Raw genomic sequence first — 24,510 nt, 5'->3', positions numbered from 1 at the left:
GTGACCCTGACTTGGGGTAGGGAGTAACTGGGATTCGGTCATGGCACAGAGAGGTGAATGTGCACAAGTAATCCAGCAAAGCATTTCTTAGAAAAGTCTTCAAAATTCTTTGTCAGGGGCTGGGGCTGTAGCTCAGTGGTAGAACACTTGCCTAGCATATGTGAAGTACTGGGTGGCACCTCATATAAATAAATAAAATAAAGATCCATTGACAACTAAAATATATAGTTTAAAAAAAGAATTCATTGTCAGCCAGTTAATCAGAAAGTATGTCATCTTGGGTGCCCTGAAGTTACACTTGAACCCTTGTGCCAATGCATGGCACTGGAATTTGGTCTACCCTTCCATCTCCGAGCAATATCAATTCAACTTTCAGAAAGCTGTGTACATGGGAGGTTCCTGATAGATAGAAGCATTGTTATAAACAGTGATATCATCTTCACTGTGTCCGGGAAACTGAATCCAATCTACTATCTCATTCTCCAAAGAGATCTTGGTATGGATGATGGCCTTTGTCAAAATAATTATTTGGGTGCGCTGAAGCACTAATTCCAAATCAGAGACGTTTGGCACATAACAGAGTGGTCAATGAAATGCTGTTATATTGATGACCCTATATCTGCTTCCCAAAAGCCATATTGTAGATTGGAAAGAGGGGAGTTGTAGTGAGAGAATGAAGAAATTAAGTATTCATTCCACCAAGACAGACATGGGCTCACAAAGTAGGAAGACATTTAGGAAATATTCATCCTCCTCAAGGCTTTAAAATGCACTCATTCTGAAAATTAGTATTTGTTCTTGGCTTGTGTGCCTATGTGCCTGTGTGGGTGGCTGAGTACGTGCACATGTACACACCAACACGGGATCCAATTATCCATTGGATATTTTTTGAATGACAGGAGACCAGGAATGGATGAACAGCATGTCTACCCTTTCCTGACCCCAAAACTGTTCTCCAGGACTTAAAGCATTCACAGTAAACTTGCTATACTGCAACTCAGATGTTGTAAAAAATAAAATATGTCCCTAAAGAGAAAACAATGGAACTTGGACCAAGATCATGCCCCAAGAATTAAGGATGAGGTTTCAGGAAATCTAAGTAAAGATTCAAACTGTGGAGACCAGAGAAGAAGGGACTTTGGGAGGGAGCAGGCCAAGATCAGGAGACCAAGGCTAGTCCCAGTGGATGGCCTGAGACCTGTAGAATTAGGGTTTGCTCTAACTCTACTGGCCTTTCACTTTCAGTTCTTTCCTGCAGACATTACCATCTTTAATGTGCTTCCCTACCCTACTACTGTGTGCTAAAGGTGTCTTGGTGTAAAGAACTGGTCACACAGACACTTGGCATTGCCTATCCTCCATCCCTCCCCAGGGCAGGACAGGTCCTGCAAAGTGGGGGGACATCACAGTGGTGTAATAGAGGCCACAGTCCAAGTTGTGACAGGAGTAAAAATGGTGTGGCCATGGTGGAACAGAGCGGCACCTAATTTGGCAGCTCAGGAGTGGACTGGGATCAATCCACCTTTGCCAGACACTCCAGGAAGGTGGCCTTTGGTGAGGAGGGAAACCTGGTGCTAGGGGTCATGGTGGTTTTTGTTGTTCCTTTCTCACTGACTGTATAACTGACCACCAACACTGGCCAGAAGACAGAAGTCCCCATGCCCTGTCTGCAAGGTCACCCTGCAAGGTCTCCTAAACACTCCTTTATTCTGAAAAAGCCTCATTGAAACCCAGCCCCAGAACAAGCCAACAGATGACAATACAGGCAGCCAAGGCTGCCACAGAGTCACACAGTGACCAACAGTTCTCACTGCAGCTGGTGCAGTTGGCTTGTGGACAGATAGATTTAATCATCCTGAAGGTAGACAATATTAAAAAAAAATGTGTCTACACTGAAGAGATATAGTTTTTTTGGCATTACTGTCTAAATAGTATTGTATAACAACTATTTACATAACACTTATATCACAATACTTATTATATGTAATCTAGAGATGATTTAAAGTACATAGAAAGAGCTGGAGGTGCAGTTCAGTTACAGAGCATTTTGCAGGAGACCCTGGATTCCATCCCCAGCACTGCAAATAAATAAATAATATTCAGGAGGACTGCATAGGTTATATGCAAATACTATGCTATTTTATATAAGGGACTGGTGCATCCTCAGGTTTTCGTATCCTTAGTGGGTCTTGGAGTCAATTCCCCAAGGATACCAAAGATGAGGATGACTGCATAAACTGCTGTCACATCTGCCCTAGCTATGGAAGCATCTCCTCTACAGAAGGTCAACACGCCCCAGCAGATTCTCCTTACTTTGTAAATGAAAATCCGCGGGTTCAGGTTCTGACTCATCACCACGATCAGAGGATACACTTTCCACCCAGGCAAGTCACAGAGTTCCTTCATTGCAAGCAAAGATGTTTTATCCTCAGGAAATATCAGCAGGAGACGAAGAATATCTTGATCACACTTTCCAGAAAAAGCCATGGCAAGGGCACTGGAGAGAACCTGTTTCAAAGCAGGAGGGTCAGAAGCAACTATGCCCAGGACCTTACACCTCTGTCGGGTAGTCTCAGCTTTCTCAAGGATGATCTGCCAGGGAGCAGGAACCCAGGGTGATGAAGACTCCCCTGCAGATGTGCAAACCTGTTAGTCAGCTTCCTATAGCTGTGACAGAATGCCTCAGACTGATTTGGGCTCATGGCTTAAAGTTTCAATCCATGGTCAGTTGGCCATGTTGTCTTTGGGCCTGTGTTGACCAGAAACTCAACCAGGGAGCAGGTAGGGGAACAAAGCTGCCCAACTCATGGCAGGGGGAAAACAGAGAGAGAGAGGAAGGGGTGGGCTCCTAAATATCCCCTTCAAGGCCACGCCCCCATGATGTTACTTCCTTCCACTAAGCCCCACCTCTTAAAGGTTCCTCCACCTCCTAACAGCACCAGGCTGGGGCCTAAGTTCCAGCCTTTGAAGGATATTCAAGATCCAAATTATAGCAGAGCTCAACCCTCTGCTGTGTTTTAAACATTTTAAATGGAACTGTTTCTGAAATTGCACATTAATCTCTAATTTCTTTTATAGCTTACTCTTATTTGGAGGCTGGGGAGCACTGTTACAAACCCCTTCATCTCTCTGCCCTCCCATTCCACCCCACATTCCTGGAAATACCTTCATATCTGCCTTTGGGTCTTGTTTGTCTGATGTCAAGTCTTTACTGTTTTCAGTTTATCAGTTTCTACTTTTCACTGATGTGAAACTGATACGATTTTTTTTTTTTTTGCCTCTTCCACATTGGTATTGAAAATAGTATTGCCAAGCTTGTCTTAAATTTTTAAAAAATAAGAGCAATTGTGAATTTTGTTGCTATAAACATTGGAATGCTATAATATGCTGACTTCAGTCCTTGGGTGAAAACCTAGGAGTGGAATAGCAGCACAATTCACAAGAGCCAAGTTATGGAACCAGCCTAGGTGTCTATCAGCAGATGAATGGATAAAGAAAATGTGGTACATATACACAATGGAGCTCTACTCAGTCATAAAGAAGAACAAAATTATGTCATTTGCTGGTAAAGGGATGTAACTGGAGACCATCATACTAAGTAAAATAATTCAGACTCAGAAATTCAAGGGTTGAATGTTCTCTTTCATATGTGGAAGCTAGAAAGAAAAAAAAATTAAAACCAAGGGAGTTATCATGGAAACAGAAGGGAACTCCATAGAATAAAGACAAGGGATTAAGGGAGAGGGAAGAGAGAAGGAAAAGGTAAAAATCGGGTGAATACAAATCCACCAAATTATGCAGTAGGTAGGTGTGAATACATCACAATGAATCCCACTTTTAGGTATAATCATAATGCATCAATTAAATATAGTGTGTGTGTGTGTGTGTGTGTGTGTGTGTGTGTGTGTGTAGAAATCAGTAGAGAAGGGGATTGGGGAGAGAAGAGGGGAGGAAAAAGGCACATATTGAGGAATGAAATGGAGAAAATAATGTTATGTGTATTGTGAATATGTCACATTGAACCCCACTACTATGTCTAATTGTAATACACTAATAAAACCATATTTTTTTTTAAAATAAGAGCAAATAAACTTGAAAGAAATAACTGAGGACAACCTGTATCAACATCTGATTTATTAGAATTACATATTATAGTCAAAGGCCCTGAGGTACACCTTTGTTTCAGCACGCCCTTCAGTTAATGACTCTGTAAGATGTCAAATTACAAAACAAAATAAAACAAAACCTGTAATTTCTGTTGTGTGTTTACATTCCTGTGCAGACCCTGTGAGGTCTAAGTGCATAAACACTTGTGACAAGAGCTACTACCCACTTTCTAGGAGCCCTGTGATCAGGTGGGGCTTATAAAATGCCTTCATGTACCATAAAATGCCAAAAAGAAAAGGTCATTACGAGAAACAAAACCAAGAGTGCGAACATGCGTGTGTGTGCCTATGTGTATTTCATCTACAAAGGAGAACACACCCAGAGATTTATTTTTAAGGAATTGGCATATGCAACTGTAGGAGCTGGCCAGCCAAACACTGCATGGGGGGGAGTGGCCAGCAGACTAGGAACCCCAGGAGGAACAGATGTTGCAGCTCAAGTCTGCAGTCTACCTGTTATGGTTTGGATATGAGGTGTCCACCAAAAGCTCCTCTGTTGATGCAGGAACGTCCAGAGATGAAATGTTGTATTATAAGAGCTGTAACAAGTAAGTCCACTGATTTGGTGGTAACCATAGGCAGGTGCGGCAGGGCTGGAGGAAGTGGGTCACTGGGGCATGACTATGCCCTGGAAGGATGCATCTTCCCTGTGGTCTCTTCCCTCCTTCTTTCCTCTGCTTCCTGGATTCCATGAATGGAGCACTGCTCCTCCTCATACACCCTTCCTGTATGCTGTGCTGCCCAACCTTGGGTCCAGAGCAATGGACATGTTGACCATGGACTAAACCTCTGGAACCTTGAGCCAAAATAATCTTTTCGTCCTCTAAGTTGCTCTTGTCAGGTGTTTTGGTCACAGCAATAAAATCTGACTAATACACTACCCCAAAACAGAAATTCTTATTCTTTGGGGGACCTTGGTATTTTTTTCTTGAAAGGTTATCAATTGTTTAGATGAGGCCCACCACATTTGGCAATGTCATCTGCTTTACTCAAAGTCTGCTGGTTTAAATGTTAAACTCATCTAAAAAATATCTTCACAGGGACATTTGGAATAATATTTGCCTCCATACCTAAACAATTGAGAAGTCCTTTTTTCATATGGGTTGTGCATGTTGCAAGCATATTTTGGCCAAGTTTTCCTTAATGCCTCTGGAGGGAAGGGTGGTTATAGGGGTTTTCTTCTGAGTGTGGGATATGGACATCCACCCTGGGCTTTAATTAGAGCAGCCCCTCTTTTGTTAGTACTATAAAATGGGCTCAGGTATGAAATTTGCCTGGGAAATGGGGCTCATTCCAACCCAAAGACCTGACCCCACAGGAAAGGCTTCCAGCTTTTGTGAGCATCAAGCCAAACTGGCCCAGTGAAAGTCCTTCTATTGGCCACAGAGTCTTTGTCTTGGTCCTCATTCAGTGCATCATGCAATGATTCCTAGGCAAGGGCCTGGAAGTTAGTGCCACAGCACAAATGTTTGTCTTGAAACTTTTTACATCTTTTCTACCAGGTAGGGAATACTCAACAGCCCACCTCCTTGGGGATTCACAAGAGGGACAGTTCTAGTGGTATACTTGCTTCTAGTACTTATCTGTGGTTTACCCAATTTTATCATCTGTCTTTTTAAAATCTTATGACTATTTTTTTTCTGGTTGAAAGGCACCTGAAACAAGTGGGAACAGGTGATAAATAAAAAATACAAAAATAACACTGTTTTGCTTGGTTGGAAGCAAAATGTGTGATTTCTGATTGAAGTTCAACAGGCATCTTTCAACTTAAGCTGCACTCAGGCTGATTTTGGTAAATTACCAGGAACAAGGATGCTGAGTTCCTGATACTTTTCCTCTGTGTCCATGTTTGGCTTGGAAAAGCTGCAAGAAGACATGGGTCCCAGGGAAGACACCTCCCCACCCCATAAGCTCTACACACATACTCAGCAACTTAAGATATTTGATTTATAAATGATGACAATCCTCAGGAGAAGCATTTGCATTTTTACCAGGAGCTTGTTTAACAGACATCTGCTGACACCCTAGTCCTATTCAAAGCAGAGCATGGGAGATGGTCTTGGTGTTGCCCAACTAGTAACTGTAGACTCAGAGGTACAGATAAAGTGTGAAGAGGACGGCAGCTCTCAGCATCGCTGACAGTGATGTGCAAGATCTAGGGCTATCAGGAAGAGATGCTCTATCAATTTAAGCTTTGTAAGCCAAGAAAACAACCTCAGGTCAAATAGGAGAAATAGTTCTGCACATTTCAATGAGAAGCAGATGATTCTCTGCTCTGGGATATATCTGAGCTCAGATCTGCTGACATGATAAAGAGTCAGGTACAAAAGAGCCACAGGAGAGAGGTGGAGACAACTATGAGGCCGCAGGGAGGACTGAAGACACAGGGTGGAAAGTCTGTGGTAAAAAGTTTGAAGGAGCAACAGTAAGGGCAGCATTAGCTGGACTAACTCCATTCTTACTGACGTGAAAGTTACCGAATATCTACAAGTCTGTTCCATGACTATACAACTGTGGTGATAATAAGATCCAAAGATGCCAAAGGGCTGTTAGGATAATTAAATGAGATACAAGGCTCTCAGGGCACAGGACAGCGCCTCTAAGTGGTCAGCAATGACTGTTCTTACTGATGTGCTCTTCAGCAACTACCAGCATAAACAGAGTTTTGGCTTATAGCACATTGCAAGAAAAAGATGAATGAGAATTAGATAGATTTGCTGATTGAGAAAGATAATTATTTTTAGAAAAGAGAGAAGATAAGCTAATTAATTCCTTCTTTGTTTTGGTCTTGCTAAGAATAACCATCTTTGCACTGGAAAGGGTAACACTCATCTGAGGTCTGTGGGCCACCATCACATGCTATGCTCTGCCCTGTGCTGCTCTCAGGCAGGTGGTCTCTAGGACAGGGCAGCCCACTGAGACAGGCAGCTGGCTGGCTGCATTTCTAGAGAGGGGCCACAGCCACCATCTGGTGACCCTCCCACCCAGCCCCCTCTGCCTCCCAGTCCAGATCCCTTTCTTCTTTCACATCTTCGGGAAGGATCATGGTTCCATAGATAGTTTTTAAGAAATCATGGAGGAAATTAAAACAACCTCAGTTTTATTGTTTAAAATAGACTTTGGAAATTACTGACAGTTTATAATGTTAATCCTGGAACAATTCTGATCGTGAGTCATCCAACAGCTGATGCCCACACAACCAGCCTCAAGGAAGACAGGGAAACATGACCAGATTCACCAAACTCAGCCATTTCTGTTCACAAGAAATAAAGATGAGACTCAGAACACCTTTCCTTTGAAGGAGTCTCCAGGAAGAGATCAAAACTCTGTGGGTTCCCCCTCTCCCTTCCTCCTTAAGAATTATAGGGGAGGGTTATAGAACAGATTCATGAAGACTGTGGGAAACATCCTCCACATCCAAGGTCATCCAAATGCTGCTCAGTTGTTTAGCATAGAAAATAAAGGGACAGTAGACAGACATGTTGATCACTGACTGTTGGACCTCGTTGATTTTGAAAGAATCAAAAATTGGTTTAACACAAAGAAACAAATTGCAGTTGATTTGGATGAAAGTTTAAAACACAGGGATCCAGCATAAAATGAAGCAGCGCTACCAGGACAGGGTAGAGGGGACTGTAGCCCTGGATCAGAGGTAGGGCTGGCTAGACTCCAGAGTCAGCAAGCCCCATGAGGCTGCAATTGGGATTTTGATTGTCATACTGATGTTAAAGAATGAAGCTCTGCAAGAGAGAGGAGCTGCTCACAGACACCTGCAACAGGTTCTCTGCAGCCAGACAAGAGGGATGGAAAAGAAAATGACTTACTATCAATGTATTGACCTGTCCTCACCTCCTTCTACTCACTCCTGCTCCTGGTCCTTGAATGCAATGTCCCAAGCTCTGTGACTCTCAGATCATTCCAGTCTGATCTAGTTGTCACCTGCTCAAGGAGGCTTCCTATGACCACCTGTTCCCATCCCTGTGATAAATGCATGTGATAGAACTTTCCAGACTCTTCACTCACACTGCTGTCATTTATTACATCCTTCTTGTGTTGTCCCTGACAGAGAGTTAGCTTCCCTAGATTAGCAAATTTAAGCCCCAGCTTTTGAAATCATGCCTGAAGTGCAGGAGGATCATAAATGAATGAATGAATTAATTAATTAATTAAAGTTTTCCGCAGTTTCTCCAGAACTTGAGCGCCACTCAGGCTAACGTCACTTCAGGCACTCCCTGCAGGCCACCAACAACGTGGATCATGAATACAATGTGGTGAATTTGCAAATTGACTAATAAAACTAAAGTAGAGAAGCCCAGGGAGAAAAATAAGGAAAAGGGACTACAAACGATATGGCAGTGATGCCCACCTAACAATCTAGAAAAAACTTGAGCCCAAAGTTCTACCTCCTAACCTGACATGAATTCCTTATCTAGAATCCGTGCATGCATGTGGGTTTATGGATAGACTTAGACATCAAAGCAAATAACTTCATAATGTATTTGAGAAGCAAGAATGCAACTTTTTTATGCCTCTCCCCTTTCCTTGACTGTCCACCATTTAGGTGACCACAATGACTTAACATTGCCAAAAATGCAGAGGAAGATACACAAACTAAAATAATAATAATAATAATAAGTAAAAAAAAAAAAAATCAGTGTGAAACCTTTCCACTGGGCATCACCCTTTAATCCAAGCCTCCACAAGACATAGCCCACTCATGATGGAACATCAGTGACACCTGGTGGTTGCTTGCTTAAGCAGGCAGCAAGCATCGAAAATAGCCGTGTCCAAACCTAAGCTGTATCATAAGACTTTGGATTTGAAAGGACCCCAGAAATTAGGTGATCTGATGTTTCCTTTAAGGCAATCCTAAGTAACTATTCAAATTAATTCAGTCACTAGTCTGTTTCCCTGTTCAAGTTGCAGTAACTCTAGATTTCAAGCCAAAGCTCATCAATATTTCTACATAAGGTTAATAATGAGCTGAGTGAAGAAATTTCACCACTGAACCCTGCTCTCCTCACCTCCATCATCCACAACAAATCCATGCAGAGGTGGCATTTACTAAGCTGAAGAGACACTATGGAAAACAGATATAATGTGTCTTACTCTAACTAACTTGGTAATACTACGATTCGAATTTTAAATTGGAATCTACTTCTTTCTTAATTTAGATGAACTCCTAAGGAACTCGACCTACCAAACTTGCATTAGCCCCTAATTAACCATAATCGACATGCAAATAAATGTGCATTGGGTCCCAATGGATTGTCAATGCAAATGCCAGTTTGGTGATTTTCTATCAAACAGAGTAAAACCGAGCTGGGAGTGCTGAAAGGGCGACTCAGAAAAGCACCTGCTAAGGGCCCCAGTGACATCTGCTATGGTCCACTCGTAATTTCCCTGTTCCCCTCTTCTGAGATAAACCACATCTCAATGCCACCCAGTATGTGTCACTCACACTTGGACTTTTTGCAATGGCTCTTTAATAGTTTCATGGCTTTTCTCAAGCTTCCTTCGACAAAGCGTCTCCATCACCTTGGAGATGCCACAGCCTGTCATTAGTCATTTGCTTTCACTAGTCACTACCACAGCACACCGACAGACTGTGCACCGTCAGTCTCCACTTAAAGGACATCAGAGTCAATTTTTTAAATATTTTCAGCTGTTTTGCTTTTGGATATTTTTGAGTTTGATAACAGCTATGGAAACAAGCAGAGATACCCTGGGGTGTCCTGCATCAGGGTTAGGAATTACCAGAAAAAGAAAAATCACCAATTTTACCCTTTCTAACCTCAAATGAAGACAATATTATGAATTTAAAGACCCTCCCCAAGGTTTTGGCATGAGATAGTGATATCCTTTGGATCCTTGCTCATTTCTCGTTTCCTTTCGATTGTATCATTTATGCAGCAACCCACTCTCCTAGCCATGGGAGAGGAGAGAAGAAAGAGGAGAAAGGATAACACAACACCAACAGCTTCTGGCCAAGGACCCCTTACAACGGCAAGCATGGAAGCAGCAGCCTGTACCTTTGAATGGGAAATATTTGCTTCTAAGATGCTGTGGATGGTCTCATCTGAGATGTGGACAGAAGACCGAAGTTCTTCGGTTAGCTTAGTGATATTCTTCACCAAATCTTTTACTTTTACATCTGAAAAACAAACAAGAGGAATGAAATTTTATTTTAAAATGTTGCAATTATTTCTGATTCTTTTTGTAAAAACAAAATTTGATATTACAATCTGGCAAGGATAGTTTCCTCCATGATGCCCAGCTTGGAGTAGATACTAAATAAAGTTACATCTTAGTTACATCTTAGTTCTCTCAGGGCAACTAAGATGATTTATACTATACGTACCTCAAGACCACAGGATATATAGTATTATCTGGTCATTTGTTTACTAGTTCAAAGACCTGGATATTTTAAGATTTATTTGAAAAAGAGTTTTATCTTAGGGAACAATGATCAAGTTTCTTAGGAAACTCCACATGTATCTATTTATCTCACTTTTTAGCAAAAGGAGGATGTCATAAGGATTTTCCAGAATTCTTCAGACGTAGCATATTGATTCTGTAAGAAGCTTTGCGAGTTGTATATACGTAGCAGATAAGGAAACAAAAACTAGTAAGCAGTGTTTGTCCAAGGAGACAAAGCCAGAGCAAAATACAGACCACAGACACTTCTCTTCCTTCCTCTGCTTGATTGTTAGTACCCCAGGATTTGAGAATTTTCCTTATAAAACCCTCAAACATCAGACCAGGCAAGTGGTATTGTCATTTATCATATATACTATAAGGTTTCCTTTGTCTATTTTATTTTAATAATATAGTTGAGTGAAAAACTAAATTTAATTTTTAATCAAGCAAACTTGGAAAGCTACATACTTACTCTCGGTGACTGTGAAATTGCTAAGAAAAGTCATAATGGAATTCCTGGACAACCAAGACTCCTCGAGGCTTTCGGCCAACCTAAAATGGCAGAAAATTAAAACTAAATTGGGCAAGATAAAATACCAGAAACAATGTTGGCATGAATAATACTGCCTTAGTTCCCAGGAGATGAGCTGGATAACAAGATCACATTTCCATAAAATTCCTCTGATAATTAGACACACAATTTCTCCCAACACCATCTGTATGAGAATATCCATTAATACCAACACTGCAATATTTCCTTCTCAGAGACCCTGCCAAGCAAGACAAATCAGGGAAATAAGGATGCATAATAAATGGTTCCTCACAAATGTGAAAGGAATAGATAGACTAGATCATGAGATGTCTGAGAAATTAGGATATCTAGTCAGATGAACATCTCTATGAATATCATTTGCAAAATACAAAGTCCCCGATATCCTCTTCTGAGGGTTTATCTTTCCAGAACTCTGAGACAAATTAATTAAACATGATACAATCTGAAAATACTGTATACTGTTCATCCATTCATATTTAATACCATATTGTGATATTGGATCATGACATTTTGTTCCAATTCCTTGATCACCAGTAAAGTTAGCCTTATGGCAGGGGCTGCTCTCACATTTTGCTATTTAAAAACTTAGTCATGGGGCTGGGATTGTAGCTCAGGGTTGGAGTGCTTGCCTAGCACATGTGAGGCACGGGTTCCATCCTCAGCACCACATAAAAAAATAAAATAAAGATATTGTGTCCATATACAACTAAATAAATAAAAATAAAAATAAATTTTAAAAAATCTTAGTCTTGGAAGCAATGGTGCACACCTGTAATCCCAGAGGCTCGGGAGGCTGAGGCAGGAAGATCTCGAGTTCAAAGTCAGCCTCAGCAAAAGCAAGGCGCTATGCAACTCAGTGAGACCCTGTCTCTAAATAAAATACAAAACAGGGCTGGGGATGTGGCTTAATGATCAAGTGCCCCTGAGTTCAATTCCCAGTACCCTAAATAAATAAATAAATAAATAAATAAATAAATAAATAAAAACTTAGTCATGGAAAATTGTGATGTCTAGAAAATACATATGTATTCATATGCATATTAATAACATATAGTGAAGACTCTTGTCTGGAATTCATCATTAAAGAATGCCAGACATCTTTATGAATGAAAATACAGGAGAAGACGTGAGATCCCGCTGGTGCATACATGTTCATGTGCTGCTGAACTGTCTCTAGCAGGGGTTGGCATGTACAGTCCTGGCTGGTGGCATTTTCCAAGTTCCTTCTGAAGCTTTCCAAGGTGATAGAAAGATTTCTGCTAAGGTGTTCACAATCTAGCTGATGAGGTGAGGACCATATCTTTTCAATTTCCTAGAAAACAGAGCAGTGATATAGGTCAGAAACACACTTAAAAATAAACCTGTGCCCCAGAGTTGCATGTATTGTTGGGTTTTTAGTTATTCTCAGAAACAAAAATGAATAGTCATGGCCATTGCCTCTGTCACTGCAGAGTAGTAGAAAGAGCTTTCAGTAGGAAGTAGGGGAGCACAGGTTTTACTTCTGGCTCTTCCAGGACATAGGAAGATAGTGTGTTCTTCAGTACAGGGCAGAGAACAGACAACATCCTCCTAAATGACCTTTGTTTAGATTCCTACAGCACAGTTCCCAGGAACTCAGGCCTCTCCTTAGCAAACATAAATAACACAATTATAAAAATAGGCAAAAGTATGAGATAGACATGTCTCTAAAGAAAACACACAAATGGTCAACAAGTATATGAAAAGGTGCAGAGAAATGTCATCTCAAATCTCTTAAGATGACTATTATCAAAACAAGAGACAACTAACAAGTTTTTCCAGGTGCAATGGTACACACCTAGAATCCCAGCAACTGAGGAGGCTGAGGCAAGAGGATAGCAGGTTTGAGGCCAGCCTGAGCAACCTGGGGAGGCCCTAAGCAACTTAGCAAGATTCTGCCTTAAAAAAAAAAAAAAAAGGCTGGTGATAGAGGAAATAGCTCAGCAGTAAATCACCCCTGGGTACAATTCCCAGTACCAAAAAAGAAAAAAAAATGGGAGAGAGAGATAACAACCTTTAATGAGGATATGAAGAAAAGAACACTTGTACATAGTTGGTGGGAATAAAAAGTAGCACAAGAGCTGGGTGTGGTGATGAATGCCTATCATCCCAGAGACTCTGGAAGCAGGAAGATGGCAAGTTCAAGGCCAGCCTCAGCAACTTGATGAGAGCCTGTCTCAAAATAAAAATAAATAAATAAATAAAAAGGACTGAGGAAAGCATGCCACCTGCAATGACATGGATGGATCTAGAAGAAACACTAAGAGTCATGGAAGAAAAAAAAGAAAAAAGTCTCATTTAGGTGTGAGGCAACCCGTGAGTATCCAGCCATGTAGACTTCACTGCCTCAGAGCAGTGCTGCCTGCTACCTGCCTGCTACCTGCAGGGGTCCAGCGGGAGTGACCGCCTCAGGACAGTTTCTTCGTGGTCTTTCTCAGGGCAGGACTCAGGGCCCATCGACCTCTCTACTTTCTTCACTTAGATCCCCAATGTCTATTTCTTGGAGATACAGACTCCTCCACTTTCCCCCTCACTCATGCCCCTGAAGACGTGTACAGAACCCACTGATGGCCAGACTGTAACCTGGGTCAAACAGAAAGAAAAGGACAGTAGAGATTATAGGCGACGCGTCTGAAAGGCAGGGAGATGCCCAGGTCTGGTCCCAAGGCTCCAGTCTGTGTGCCCATTTCTAGTAACAAGCAAAGTATTCCCTTCAACTTTCATCCACTGTTCTTATTCCTAAATGTGGAGCTCTCGAAACAGTCCCCAGTGCACTCACTAAAACATTTCACAGGTCCAATATTCTCCTTCCTGGATATATGTCCCCCCGGTAGCATGCCAGTACCCAGAGACAACCAGTCAGATAGGTACAAACAAGTGTCTCCTTAGAAGCCAACTCACTTAAAGAACATAGGTTGAATAAAACCTATCTCATGCGGAGCTCTGCCCAGGGAACACTGCCTCATAGAAAAGAACCTCTAGTTTATAACCTATAATTATATGCAAATTAAATTAAATCCAATGCATTTATAACATTCCCACTACAGATATTATTCTTAAATTTAACAAAGTGGCAATCATAAAGAGGCTTAAAAATAAGGGAAAGTGCACAACCTATCTCCTCAGCAGCAATAACTAATGGGAGAAGAGTGCCAACTTCCTCAGCACAGGTGTTCTAGGCTCAGGAAAGTAGTATCTAGAACAAAGGTTGAGGCTGGTATCCATTAAGTTAAGCCCTTAAGATAACACAACACCAGCACACGGAAAACTCTTGAGCTCTGGCTAGAACAGGCCTATATCATCCAGGAACTGCTCAGGTAAGTGGGCACAGGTGGGTCCAAAGGTTTTGATTTGGAGAGGTGGTCAGAAATCCCATTTGACTTGGAGTTCCAGCCACATTCTCCAGTTCATTTTATCTCAGAAGTGTCCTGTGAGTTGGCTCCTGCGGTCATTTTTAAAAATTTCTTCTGATCTCCATTTAGCTCCTGATTGCTACTTTCTGCTATCAGGAACACAGAAGGGCAAAGAGTAAGGAGCTGACACACTGAACCTTAATCACTGGGGACTTTAACTTCCAAAAGGGGCTCCACATCAGTACTGATAAAACTATGTGTTAGACTATTTAGATACTGAAAGACCAAAAGATGGTATTGCGCCCTTTGTCTACCTCTATCAGGCAAGGAGACTTTGCACCCATAGCCTAGAAAGGAATTATGTGCCTAAAAGTATCCCACACCTGAAACTCTCTAGCAGTTTTGCATCCTGAGATAGCAACATTCTTTCTTTGTCATTAGAGGCAGGGATTTCTGCTCTTTATTAAATCAAACCTATTACTAGTCAGAATTCTTGACAAACATAATAATTTGAAATAAAAATATGGTCTTTGAGTTGGTTATTTCAAAAGATGGAGTGTCTTATCTATTCTATTATCACAAAATTCTCTCAGCATTCAAAAACTGTGAGTCTCTTTTCTTTATTCAAGTTTAATACAGGTTGAGTATGGCTTATCCAAAATGCTTGGGACCCAAAGTGTTTGGGATTTTCTTGGATTTGGGAATATTTGCACATACACAATGCACATACATTTCTTATGGATGGAACCCAAGTCTAAATATGAAATTCATTTGTGCTTTGCACACACCTTATACATACAGTCTGGAGGTCACTTTAGACAACTTTTTTGTGCATCCTTGTTCTGACTGTGCCCCGTCTCATGAGGTCAAGTGTGGAATTTTCCACTTGTGGTGTCTGTCATGTTGGTACTCAAAGTTTTGGATTCTGGAGAATTTTGGATTTATGATTTTGGGATTGAGAATGCTCAACCTGTACCTGACAAAGATCTGCACAATCTGAAAATAAAAATAAATCAATGAAAATCTGACTAACTACAAGGGTTCTCTCTCAGGACTCCTAAGGGTTTCTGCTCACATAGGCTACTCCTCCAAAAACTGGAGAATATCAGGATCAACAGCTCTCACTCTCTCCTCATGTATCTGCAGAGGAGTCTTTGGTGCCCTCATGTCACAGGAGATTGGCACAAACACCTCTGATCTTCTTCAGTAACTTCCCTCTCTTCACTTTCTAGGATAATGCTGCACTCACTGGTCATATAATTGGGTAGAGTCAGTGTACCACAAAAGCAATAAAAATGTTCAGAACTGGTCCTAAGAGAAAGGCAGGACCTCACTCCATTGTTGGAAAAACACAGACATTGTCCACTGAGTCTGCGTGTATAGTCCTTAATTCCAAGCAAAAGAGTGGGCCCCAGATGAAAGTTATATTCCCCAATTCAATGCCGGTTGGAGTCTCTGCATGGGGATCTTGGGTACTTGTCCAGATTAATAAGAAGGAAAGTTGTACACTGGTTTCCACTCAGCTGTCAGTTCTTGAACATGGCAGCGTATGCAATTAATTAGAGCTGGTGATGAACTGGCAAATGTTTAAAAAATAGTTCTCCAGAAAAAAAAATCAATAAATAAAAGATCTGATTTGTAGCACATGCCAATTTCCAGGGTGTAAGCACTCCCACATTGCCTAGTTCAAGCTGTCAACATGACATCACTGAACATGACCGTACAGTGTAGATACAACAGATGCAAATGTTATCAGGAGGAGAGGTAACGGTAAAATATGCTAAAATAATTTGGAGTTAATGAACCTGAGTATTTATTAACTTTATTTTTAACCCAATTTATGTAACATATATTTATGTAATTTGATTATTAATGATGTTGGTGCTAAACAACAAGCTTGAAAAGTTCCTGATATTTTAACAAGAAGCTACCACAACTCAATGCCAGTCAACATCTGCACATTATTGAAAGAATCCAAAAGACAGAAAGGGTGAGTCATCATTTGCAAGTCTAACTTTCACCATAACTATATGTGACACAGTTGCGCTGGTTATAAGGACCTCGCCGTAAGCTTGCAATAACTTGACTGCTTTGCAGGGGCTCAGAGTAATGAATATGTTGTTCTCTGAAAAATAGAAGATGACAAACCTGGTAGTTTTTGTGCACCAAAGTGACCCCTTGGATAGTAGACAAAATGAGATGCCGTATCCCACCTTCCTTGCAACTCAGAGTAGCACACAAAATGTCCTTAGTCAAGGAAGGGTTTTCTGCCAGAGGAAACACAGAGAAAAGTAATTAGTAAACAGACCTTTCCAGAACTAGCCAGTCTCATGATTTCATTTTTTTAAAGATTCAAAATAGTGCAAGTTCCTAAAAAAATATCTTAAATCAAGATGAACATTCAGATGATAAGGGCAAAGCTGTGCCTTTAATTTTTTAATTGACACAAAGTAATTGTACATATGTATAGAATACAAGGTGGTTTTTCAATACATATATACAAAGGTTGATCATCAGATCGGGATAACTGGCATACATATCATTTCAAACATTTATCATTTCTTTATGTTGGGAATATTCAAAACCCTCTCCACTAACCATTTTGCAAAAGTCAACTAATTGTAGTCTACTGTACTATAGAACACTCGAAGTTATTCCTTCTATCCAACTGCATCTCTCTACTCATGAACCATCTATGGTTCTCTATGCCCTGCTCCCCTAAACACTCCCCAGCCTCTGGGGAATACTATTCAACTCTACCTCTATGAGATCAATATTTTAGCTTCTACATATAAGTTAAATCATGAGTATTTATCTTTCTGTGCCTGATTAGTTCACTTTATATACTGTCCTCAGTTCCATCCATGTTGCTATAAATGAAAATTTTATTCTTTCCAATCGTTAAGTAATATTTCACTGTTTATACATACCACATTTTCTTTATCCATTAAGGTTGTGTCTTTTGAGGTTCAAATGTAATTAAAGAGTTTTTCTCAAGCTGAATTGATTATATAGGAATTCATTTCCATCCTCTACCTCCCCAAACTGGCCCTTCTTCCTTTATTTCCTATAAGTAGAGTACCGTCATGGTTTAGGTATGAGGTATCCCCCAAAAGCTCATGTGTGAGACAATGTAAAAATTTTCAGAGGTGACATGATTAGATCATGCGATGCATAACATAATGAGTGGATTAATCCACTGATATGAATTTCACTGGGCAGTAAATGTAGACAGGTAGGATGTGAGTGGAGGAAGTAGATCACAGGGGGTGTGCCTTAGGGGTTTAGATTTCATCCCTGATAAGCGCTCTCTCTCTCTCTCTCTCTCTCTCTCTCTCTCCCTCTCTCTTTCTCTCTCTGTCTCTGTCTCTCTCTCTGTGTGTGTCTCTCTCTCTGTCTTCCTGGTTGCCATACCCTGAACTGCCTTCCTCTGCCGAGCCCTTCCACCATGATGTTCTGCATAAACTCAAGCCCAGACTCTGGAATTGGCCAACCATGGACTGAACCTCTGAAATTGTGACCCAAGTAAACTTTTCCTTCTTTAAATTATTTTTGTCCTTGGGTCACAGAGATGCAAAGTTAAATAAAACAATACCCATTCACCCCAGATTGCCCAGGACAGCCTTGGTTTTTACCTTCTTTTCTTAAATAAACAGTAACCTCTTTCTTTCTCTCGTGCTTCACAGGTCTATGTGTGGAAGCCTTGATCTTTCCATACAACCGATCTCTCCATCCATTTCACACTAATTCCTAGTTTCTCTGGATTCTGTGCCTTCATCCAGCACCCCAGGTCACACCCAGGAGGATGTCAGACCCCAGCAGCTCCCACCCATTATCTCACTTCTGCAATCCATCTCCTCCTCTGAGTCACAGGACTCTTCCTCAAAAAGAGAGATGGCCAGAAAGGGAAATCTGCCCAAAGGCTCAGGATTGCATTTAAAAACTTTCACAACCACTGCCTACCTCCACTCCCTAGAATGTCCCTCCCATCTACTCAGTCTGTTCACACCTTCTGCAGGAGCTTTTTCTCCCAAATCTACCTTCCTTTCATGGCTCTGCCTCAGGAAACTACTCCTCCTACCCACCCTGACATCGCCCTCCCACTCCCTGGCTGTGCAGATCCATGTGAGCTCAGCTCCCTGCATGATGGTCCACTGCAGGACTCTCACCTCTGCTATCATGTGCAGTCAGTACCCAGCACATGATTTGGCACCTTCTAGATGCTTGGACATTACAGAAAATAAAATGCACTTTTATGAGCAATAAATAGTGAAAAAAAAAATTAGTTCTGACAAATGATTACTTGTTTCTCAAAAGTCATTTTTAAAAACAATTTGGGCATAGATAAAACCAATCCAAACAGCTGTACACTATGAAATTTCAACCCCATGAGATTCTGGAAGAGGCAAAATTATTAAGACAGTGAAAAGATCAGGGGTTACTGGAGATTAGGAGGAAAGAAAGTATAAATAGGTGGAGAACAGAGGATTTTGAGGGACAGTTAAATGATTCTGTATTATATGAGGATGGTGAACATAGGTCATGTAGATTTGTTCAAATCCAAGGAACGTACAACACCCAGAGTAAACTCTATTGGCCTCAGGGTGACAATCATGTATCACTGTAGATTCAATTGTAACAAACATGCCACTCTGATAAGGGCTGCTAACCATGGGGGAGGGGTACCATGTATGTAGGGTAGGGAGTATACTGGATTTTTCTGTACTCCCTGCTCAATTTTCAAAACTACCCCCAAATTAAAATTCATTAATTAAAAGGTGGTTTTGAACATATGCAATGCAGAGTTCTTGTGCTTTCCAGAAACGTCCAACCCTGATGCCTTGTTTATCTTTTCTCATTAAACATATTTCACACTTTTTAAGACACTCCTTTTTATTGTAGAAAGTGTAAAAAGTGTCTCTTAAGTAACCTCTTATTAAAATGTGGAATAAGGAAGTAAATTGTTGTCAAACATCCCAGCATTTATCTTTGAGTATAAATGGACCCTCTGCTTCGGGAAAATACATGAAATATGTAGGAATTATGCTGTTCAAATCTAATAGCGGGAGAATGCACCATGAGAAGGCTCTCACATGTGGCATTAGATGAACTCTGTGGGCCTGTGTTTCCTCCAGGTGAGATGAGGAAGTGGCCTTCAAGGCACACTTGCCTGGCATTCTACAGGTTAGATCAGGGCTGGCGTGGTTAGGAGAAGGCATGCCAGGCTGCCTGGCCATCTGGCCCCCTTCTGACCCTGGATCCCACAATGTCATACGACCCACCCTAAAGGAATCACTGCAAGGACATGTGACCAGAGTCTTGATACCAGTAAGAGCCAAGCCCAGTCTGGGTCCTCCCACCTCCCAGAATGCTCTCTTCCTCTGCCTCACTTTGCTTCTTCAAAGTCCCAGCTCCAGTTCATTCTAATTGCTCTTGTGCCTCTTCTTGACTTGAGGATACATTCAGACCCCATGGCTGGCTTCTCAGATCTGCCAACTCTCTTACAACCCTTCATACTTCTCCCTCAAGTCTTATGGACCTCCATGGTTCTCCTCAGCTTGAGTGGGCCTCCAAAACCCTGGGCAAATGACCCACAATCTCTGAGCCACAATTAGTTTGTGAAACTATAAGATTAAGGTAGGTGCCCATGGAGGTTTCTCCTGTTTTCATGAGCTTAGCAGGCTCTCATGCAATCATTACTGACATATTTAAAGCCACAGTAGGAGAAAAATGACAACTTCCTTTGTGGAGTCACTGAATCAATTCTGAGACATGCCAAAAAATAAATGACTTAATTTTCATAATGATAGCAACAGATCTGACTGCTAGTCCCTTTGTGTGAAAGAAGAGCCATCTGCCTATTTTGGTCCATTAAGCTCTATGTCGTATTCATTGGTCGGCCCTTCTCCCTTCTTTAAATCTGTCACTGCCTTCCTATGCTACGGAATGGAGTGGCAGTTTAATAGAGAAGGTGAGGTGGCAGTTTAAATGACAGTCAAGCTTGGGTTTCCTCGAAATTAAATTGTAAAAACTATAGATTAATTTTCTGTTCTTAACATCATTTTAAGTATGCTATTTTTAATTTAGCAGCTGTAATACAGAATGGCAAAATAAATACAAATTCAGGTATCAAGGAATGTTTAATTCATTTAAAATCCATTAATTTATCTGACTGTGAAATGTCAAAAATAATTATGTCTTCAAACATGACTGAATTCAATATGCCAGAGAAGAATCCAAGAATCAGGAAGACATTTGATTTAAATTTTACCCAAGCATGGTCCCACATGCTGAAATTATTTATTGGCCATCCTAACATGTAATTAGGTAGGTGATGCTTTGTCTCTGACAATATTTTCAATGTTCATAATATCTTCCAAATTAGAAATAAGAACTATACAAAATTCATAATATATAAATTATAACTATATATATATATATATATAAGGATGATATATATATGCTTTTTTGTATAAAGGCTATACAAAATCCCCAACTGTCAGGCAATTGGGTTTTCCTTGACCTCAACCATGTCCCACTTTCTCCCTCCAGTCCTCTCTTTTTTATATTCCTTGTCTCACAATATTAATTGATTCTTTGATTCAGTGCAATATTTGTATTGATTAAAAAAAAAAAAAAAAGGTGAGTAAGCAATAAGAACTAATCCTGTCCCTAAACTACCAATTTGCACCTGTGAACAAGTTCTTTGTACTTTGGAGAGTGGTCTCCTGATGGTACATAGGAGACCCAACCTCAGCCTGCACAGTAACCTAAGAAGGAGAACCAGCATGCATGAGGCACCTGCCCTGAGCAAGGGCCCACTGGGGTCACTCGTGTTCACTGCCACTTTTTATTTAATCCTCACAATTCTCTTTGAAATAGATACCAGGGTTTTGTTCAAGGCTGAAACAGACTTAGCAGCTTGTTCTGAGTTGTTCAGACAGCAGGAGGCACTGAACTCAGCCTGTCAGATCTCAGAGCCCCTCCTCCTTCATTGCATGCTTCCCATGACATCACTTACTGCAAGAGTCAGTGTGACTCTGTGCCTGGGGACACCTGGGGACAATGAAGGAAGTCTTGCCAGACATGATGCTGTATCCAGATCAGCAGTCCCTCGCTGATATGGCAGGCTTACTGGTCAGAGGCCCATACATAGGCCTCAACCCTGTGGGCCATGGTGCCTGGCATAGGGTGACACTCACTCACTCATCCACCAGTCCTCCCAAACACATCACTCCAATGTCTACCGTATTTATGTCAGTATTCTTCCTAGATCCTGGGGGGCCCTAAGGTGGCCATGCAGGGATAGCTCTCTAGCACTCAGGTGCCCACCCCAGGGATGAGCTGTCCAAGGGTTCATCCTCTCCTCCATCCCTCACTCTCACCCACATCACCCTATTTTTCTTCCTAGCAGTCACCAGTACCTGAATTTATCCTGCTTTTTGAATTTGTTTTTAAAACAGAATTTGGCATTCAGGTTCCTACCTAAGACTCACTTCTCCTCCATTCTACTCCAAGGTACATGCTGTTCCACATACCTGGCTCCCAGTTTCAGCCACCCACACCCAACAGTGAGTCCACCCTGGGGCCAGGGGCTCTTCCTGTCTGATGGAGGACTTTGCCCTCCCTGGATAAGTCAAACCCTTTTCTCTATGATGTCCTCTGAGTCCCACAGTCTGCTCAATTGTACAAAATGGTCCCAGAGCATACAGACAGCCCATCCACTGTCTTTTATGATTGAACATTCCCCTATGAACAGATTGCTCACTTAGGAATACCTGTGAACCAACAGATGAGCACATGAGGGCCCCTGGCATTTAGTCACTCATTCATCCATTTAACAAGCATTATGTATTGGCATCTTGTGCTCTATTTTCCATATGCCAAATTTATAACTGTTAGGTGCAACCCTTATGATCAGAAAAGAGACATTCAGAACAGCACACAGTGGTCAGGGCCATAATTAGGAAGTCAAGCCCTGAGACGGGAATCCAGGTAAGGTCACCTGACACCGGGGTAGGTCAAGGAAAGCTTCCCAGAAGAAATAATGATCTAAAAATAATAGTACAACAGAATAAAATGGTAATCTAAATAAAAGCAATAGTCTAATAATAAATCAGAAAACATAAGAGAGTAAGAGTATGAACTCAAATGAACTGAGGTGGAGGCGGGAGCTGGAGGTATAAGGTCAGTCATGGTGGAGCTTCTAGGGGAAGAGGTTAAGAACCGCTCAGTCCTCCTCTCACTCTTCTCTGGTCTGATCAGACCCACCTTCTGCTCCCCCATTTCTCTTCCTTGACCCACCTCTTCATCTATCTCACCAGTCTCTCAGAGTCTTTGTTAACTCAGAGTTAACTCAGAGACCCCAGCTGCCTCCTAAGAGGACTCTGAGCAGCCACGTCTGGGAAACTGGGCCAGAGGAAGGCATCAGCATGCGTGTTCAAGGAGAATTACTTATACATCAGTGGTCCATTCCATAGACTCAGGTATGAACTATAACCTAATGCCTACACATTGAAGATAGCCCTAAAATAATAGAATTACCCTACAAGGCAGCTCATAGTACTTACTCTCCATCAATGGTAGCATTTAAGGAAAATGTGTAGCTAAGAATGTATCAAGTATGACCTTAGTTTATAAGTTAATTTATTTACAATATAACTATTTATGATTGCTAGGTGCTATGTTGAATATTATGGAGATACAGGATTTAATAAGAAACTGGTCCTGCTCTCAGTGAGGCTACAGACTACTGCAGGAAAGGAGGTATCAGAAACGAAAACATGAGCAGTAAGTGCCAGGGCTGGAGGAAATTCAGGTCACTACATGGACCCCTCAGCACACTGAGGGACTGCATTGCCCATGCCAGGCATTGCAGACACACAGATGTTATGGCATAGTTGCGGCTTGCAAGAAAGGAGACTTTAGAAGGGTGGGTAGATGTAAGCAATAAGAGCATGAAGATTTGCCTTTGATAAACATCTCCTTAAAGATCTTGCCAGCAATGTGGGGAAAAAGGTACACTCATACATTGCTGGTGGGGTTGCAAATTAGTGCAGCCACTCTGGAAAGCAGTATGGAGATTCCTCAGAAAGCTTGGAATGGAACCACCATTTGACCCAGCTATCCCACTCTTGGCCTATACCCAAAGGACTTAAAATCAGCATACTACAGAGATACAGCCACATCAATGTTCATAGCTGCTCAATTCACAATAGCCAGATTGTGGAACCAACCTAGATGTCCTTCAATTGATGAATGGATAAAGAATCTGTGGTATACATATACAAAGGAATATTACTTCACCATAAAGAATGATAAAATTATGGCATTTGCAGGCAAATAGATGAAATTGGAGAATATCATGCTAAGTGAGATAAGCCAATCTCAAAAAAACCAAAGGACAAAAGGATCTCGCTGATCAGCGGATGATGACACATAATGGGGGGTGGGAGGCGTTAGTGTTAGGGTTAGGATTAGGTTTAGGGTTAGGGTTAGGGAGGGTGGCAAGAATGGAGGAAGGAAGGACTGTATAGAAGGAAAAGAGGGGTGGGAGGAGAAAAAATAACAGAATGAATCAAACAACATTACCCTATGTAAATTTATGATTATACAAAAGGTATGCCTTCACTCCATGTACAAACAGAGAAACAACATGTATCCCATTTGTTTACAATTAAAAAAATGTAAAAAAAAAATATCTTGCCAGCAAAGGAGGCAAAGGGCCATCCTTCTGAACAAGATGCCCCCAGATCTAGGACACAGAGCACAATTCGAATTTAGGTCAAAGAGACGGGGAAGTACACTCCATGAGCAAAGACACAGAAACCAGAAAGCCCCACACAGTATTAGGAAGGGGTTGTCCAACTTAGCTGGAGCACACAGTCTGACAAGGTTGGAGAGGCTGAACCAGACCCCTTTGGGTCTCAGGTCTCACAGTCCAGGCTAAGAATGTTGTTCTTTGTTCTAAAAGAAATTCCTGGGAAATCTGTGTACCTCT

The 24,510-nt window shown here is 41.4% G+C and overlaps 1 protein-coding gene across 1 annotated transcript in view; it reads right to left on the bottom strand.

The window, feature by feature from the left end:
* Positions 1-24,510, bottom strand: part of Abca13 (ATP binding cassette subfamily A member 13) — a 475,698-nt gene that overhangs the window by 349,278 nt on the left and 101,910 nt on the right. The window contains 5 exon segments of the mRNA XM_047562044.1: positions 2,314-2,508; positions 10,199-10,320; positions 11,059-11,138; positions 12,288-12,451; positions 16,659-16,777. Of these exon segments, the coding sequence (XP_047418000.1) occupies positions 2,314-2,508; positions 10,199-10,320; positions 11,059-11,138; positions 12,288-12,451; positions 16,659-16,777 (680 nt within the window).

Source organism: Sciurus carolinensis, chromosome 8 (genome assembly GCF_902686445.1).
Source record: "Sciurus carolinensis chromosome 8, mSciCar1.2, whole genome shotgun sequence".
NCBI classification, from domain to species: Eukaryota; Metazoa; Chordata; class Mammalia; order Rodentia; family Sciuridae; genus Sciurus; species Sciurus carolinensis.
This window is presented reverse-complemented; position numbering and strand designations above follow the sequence as displayed.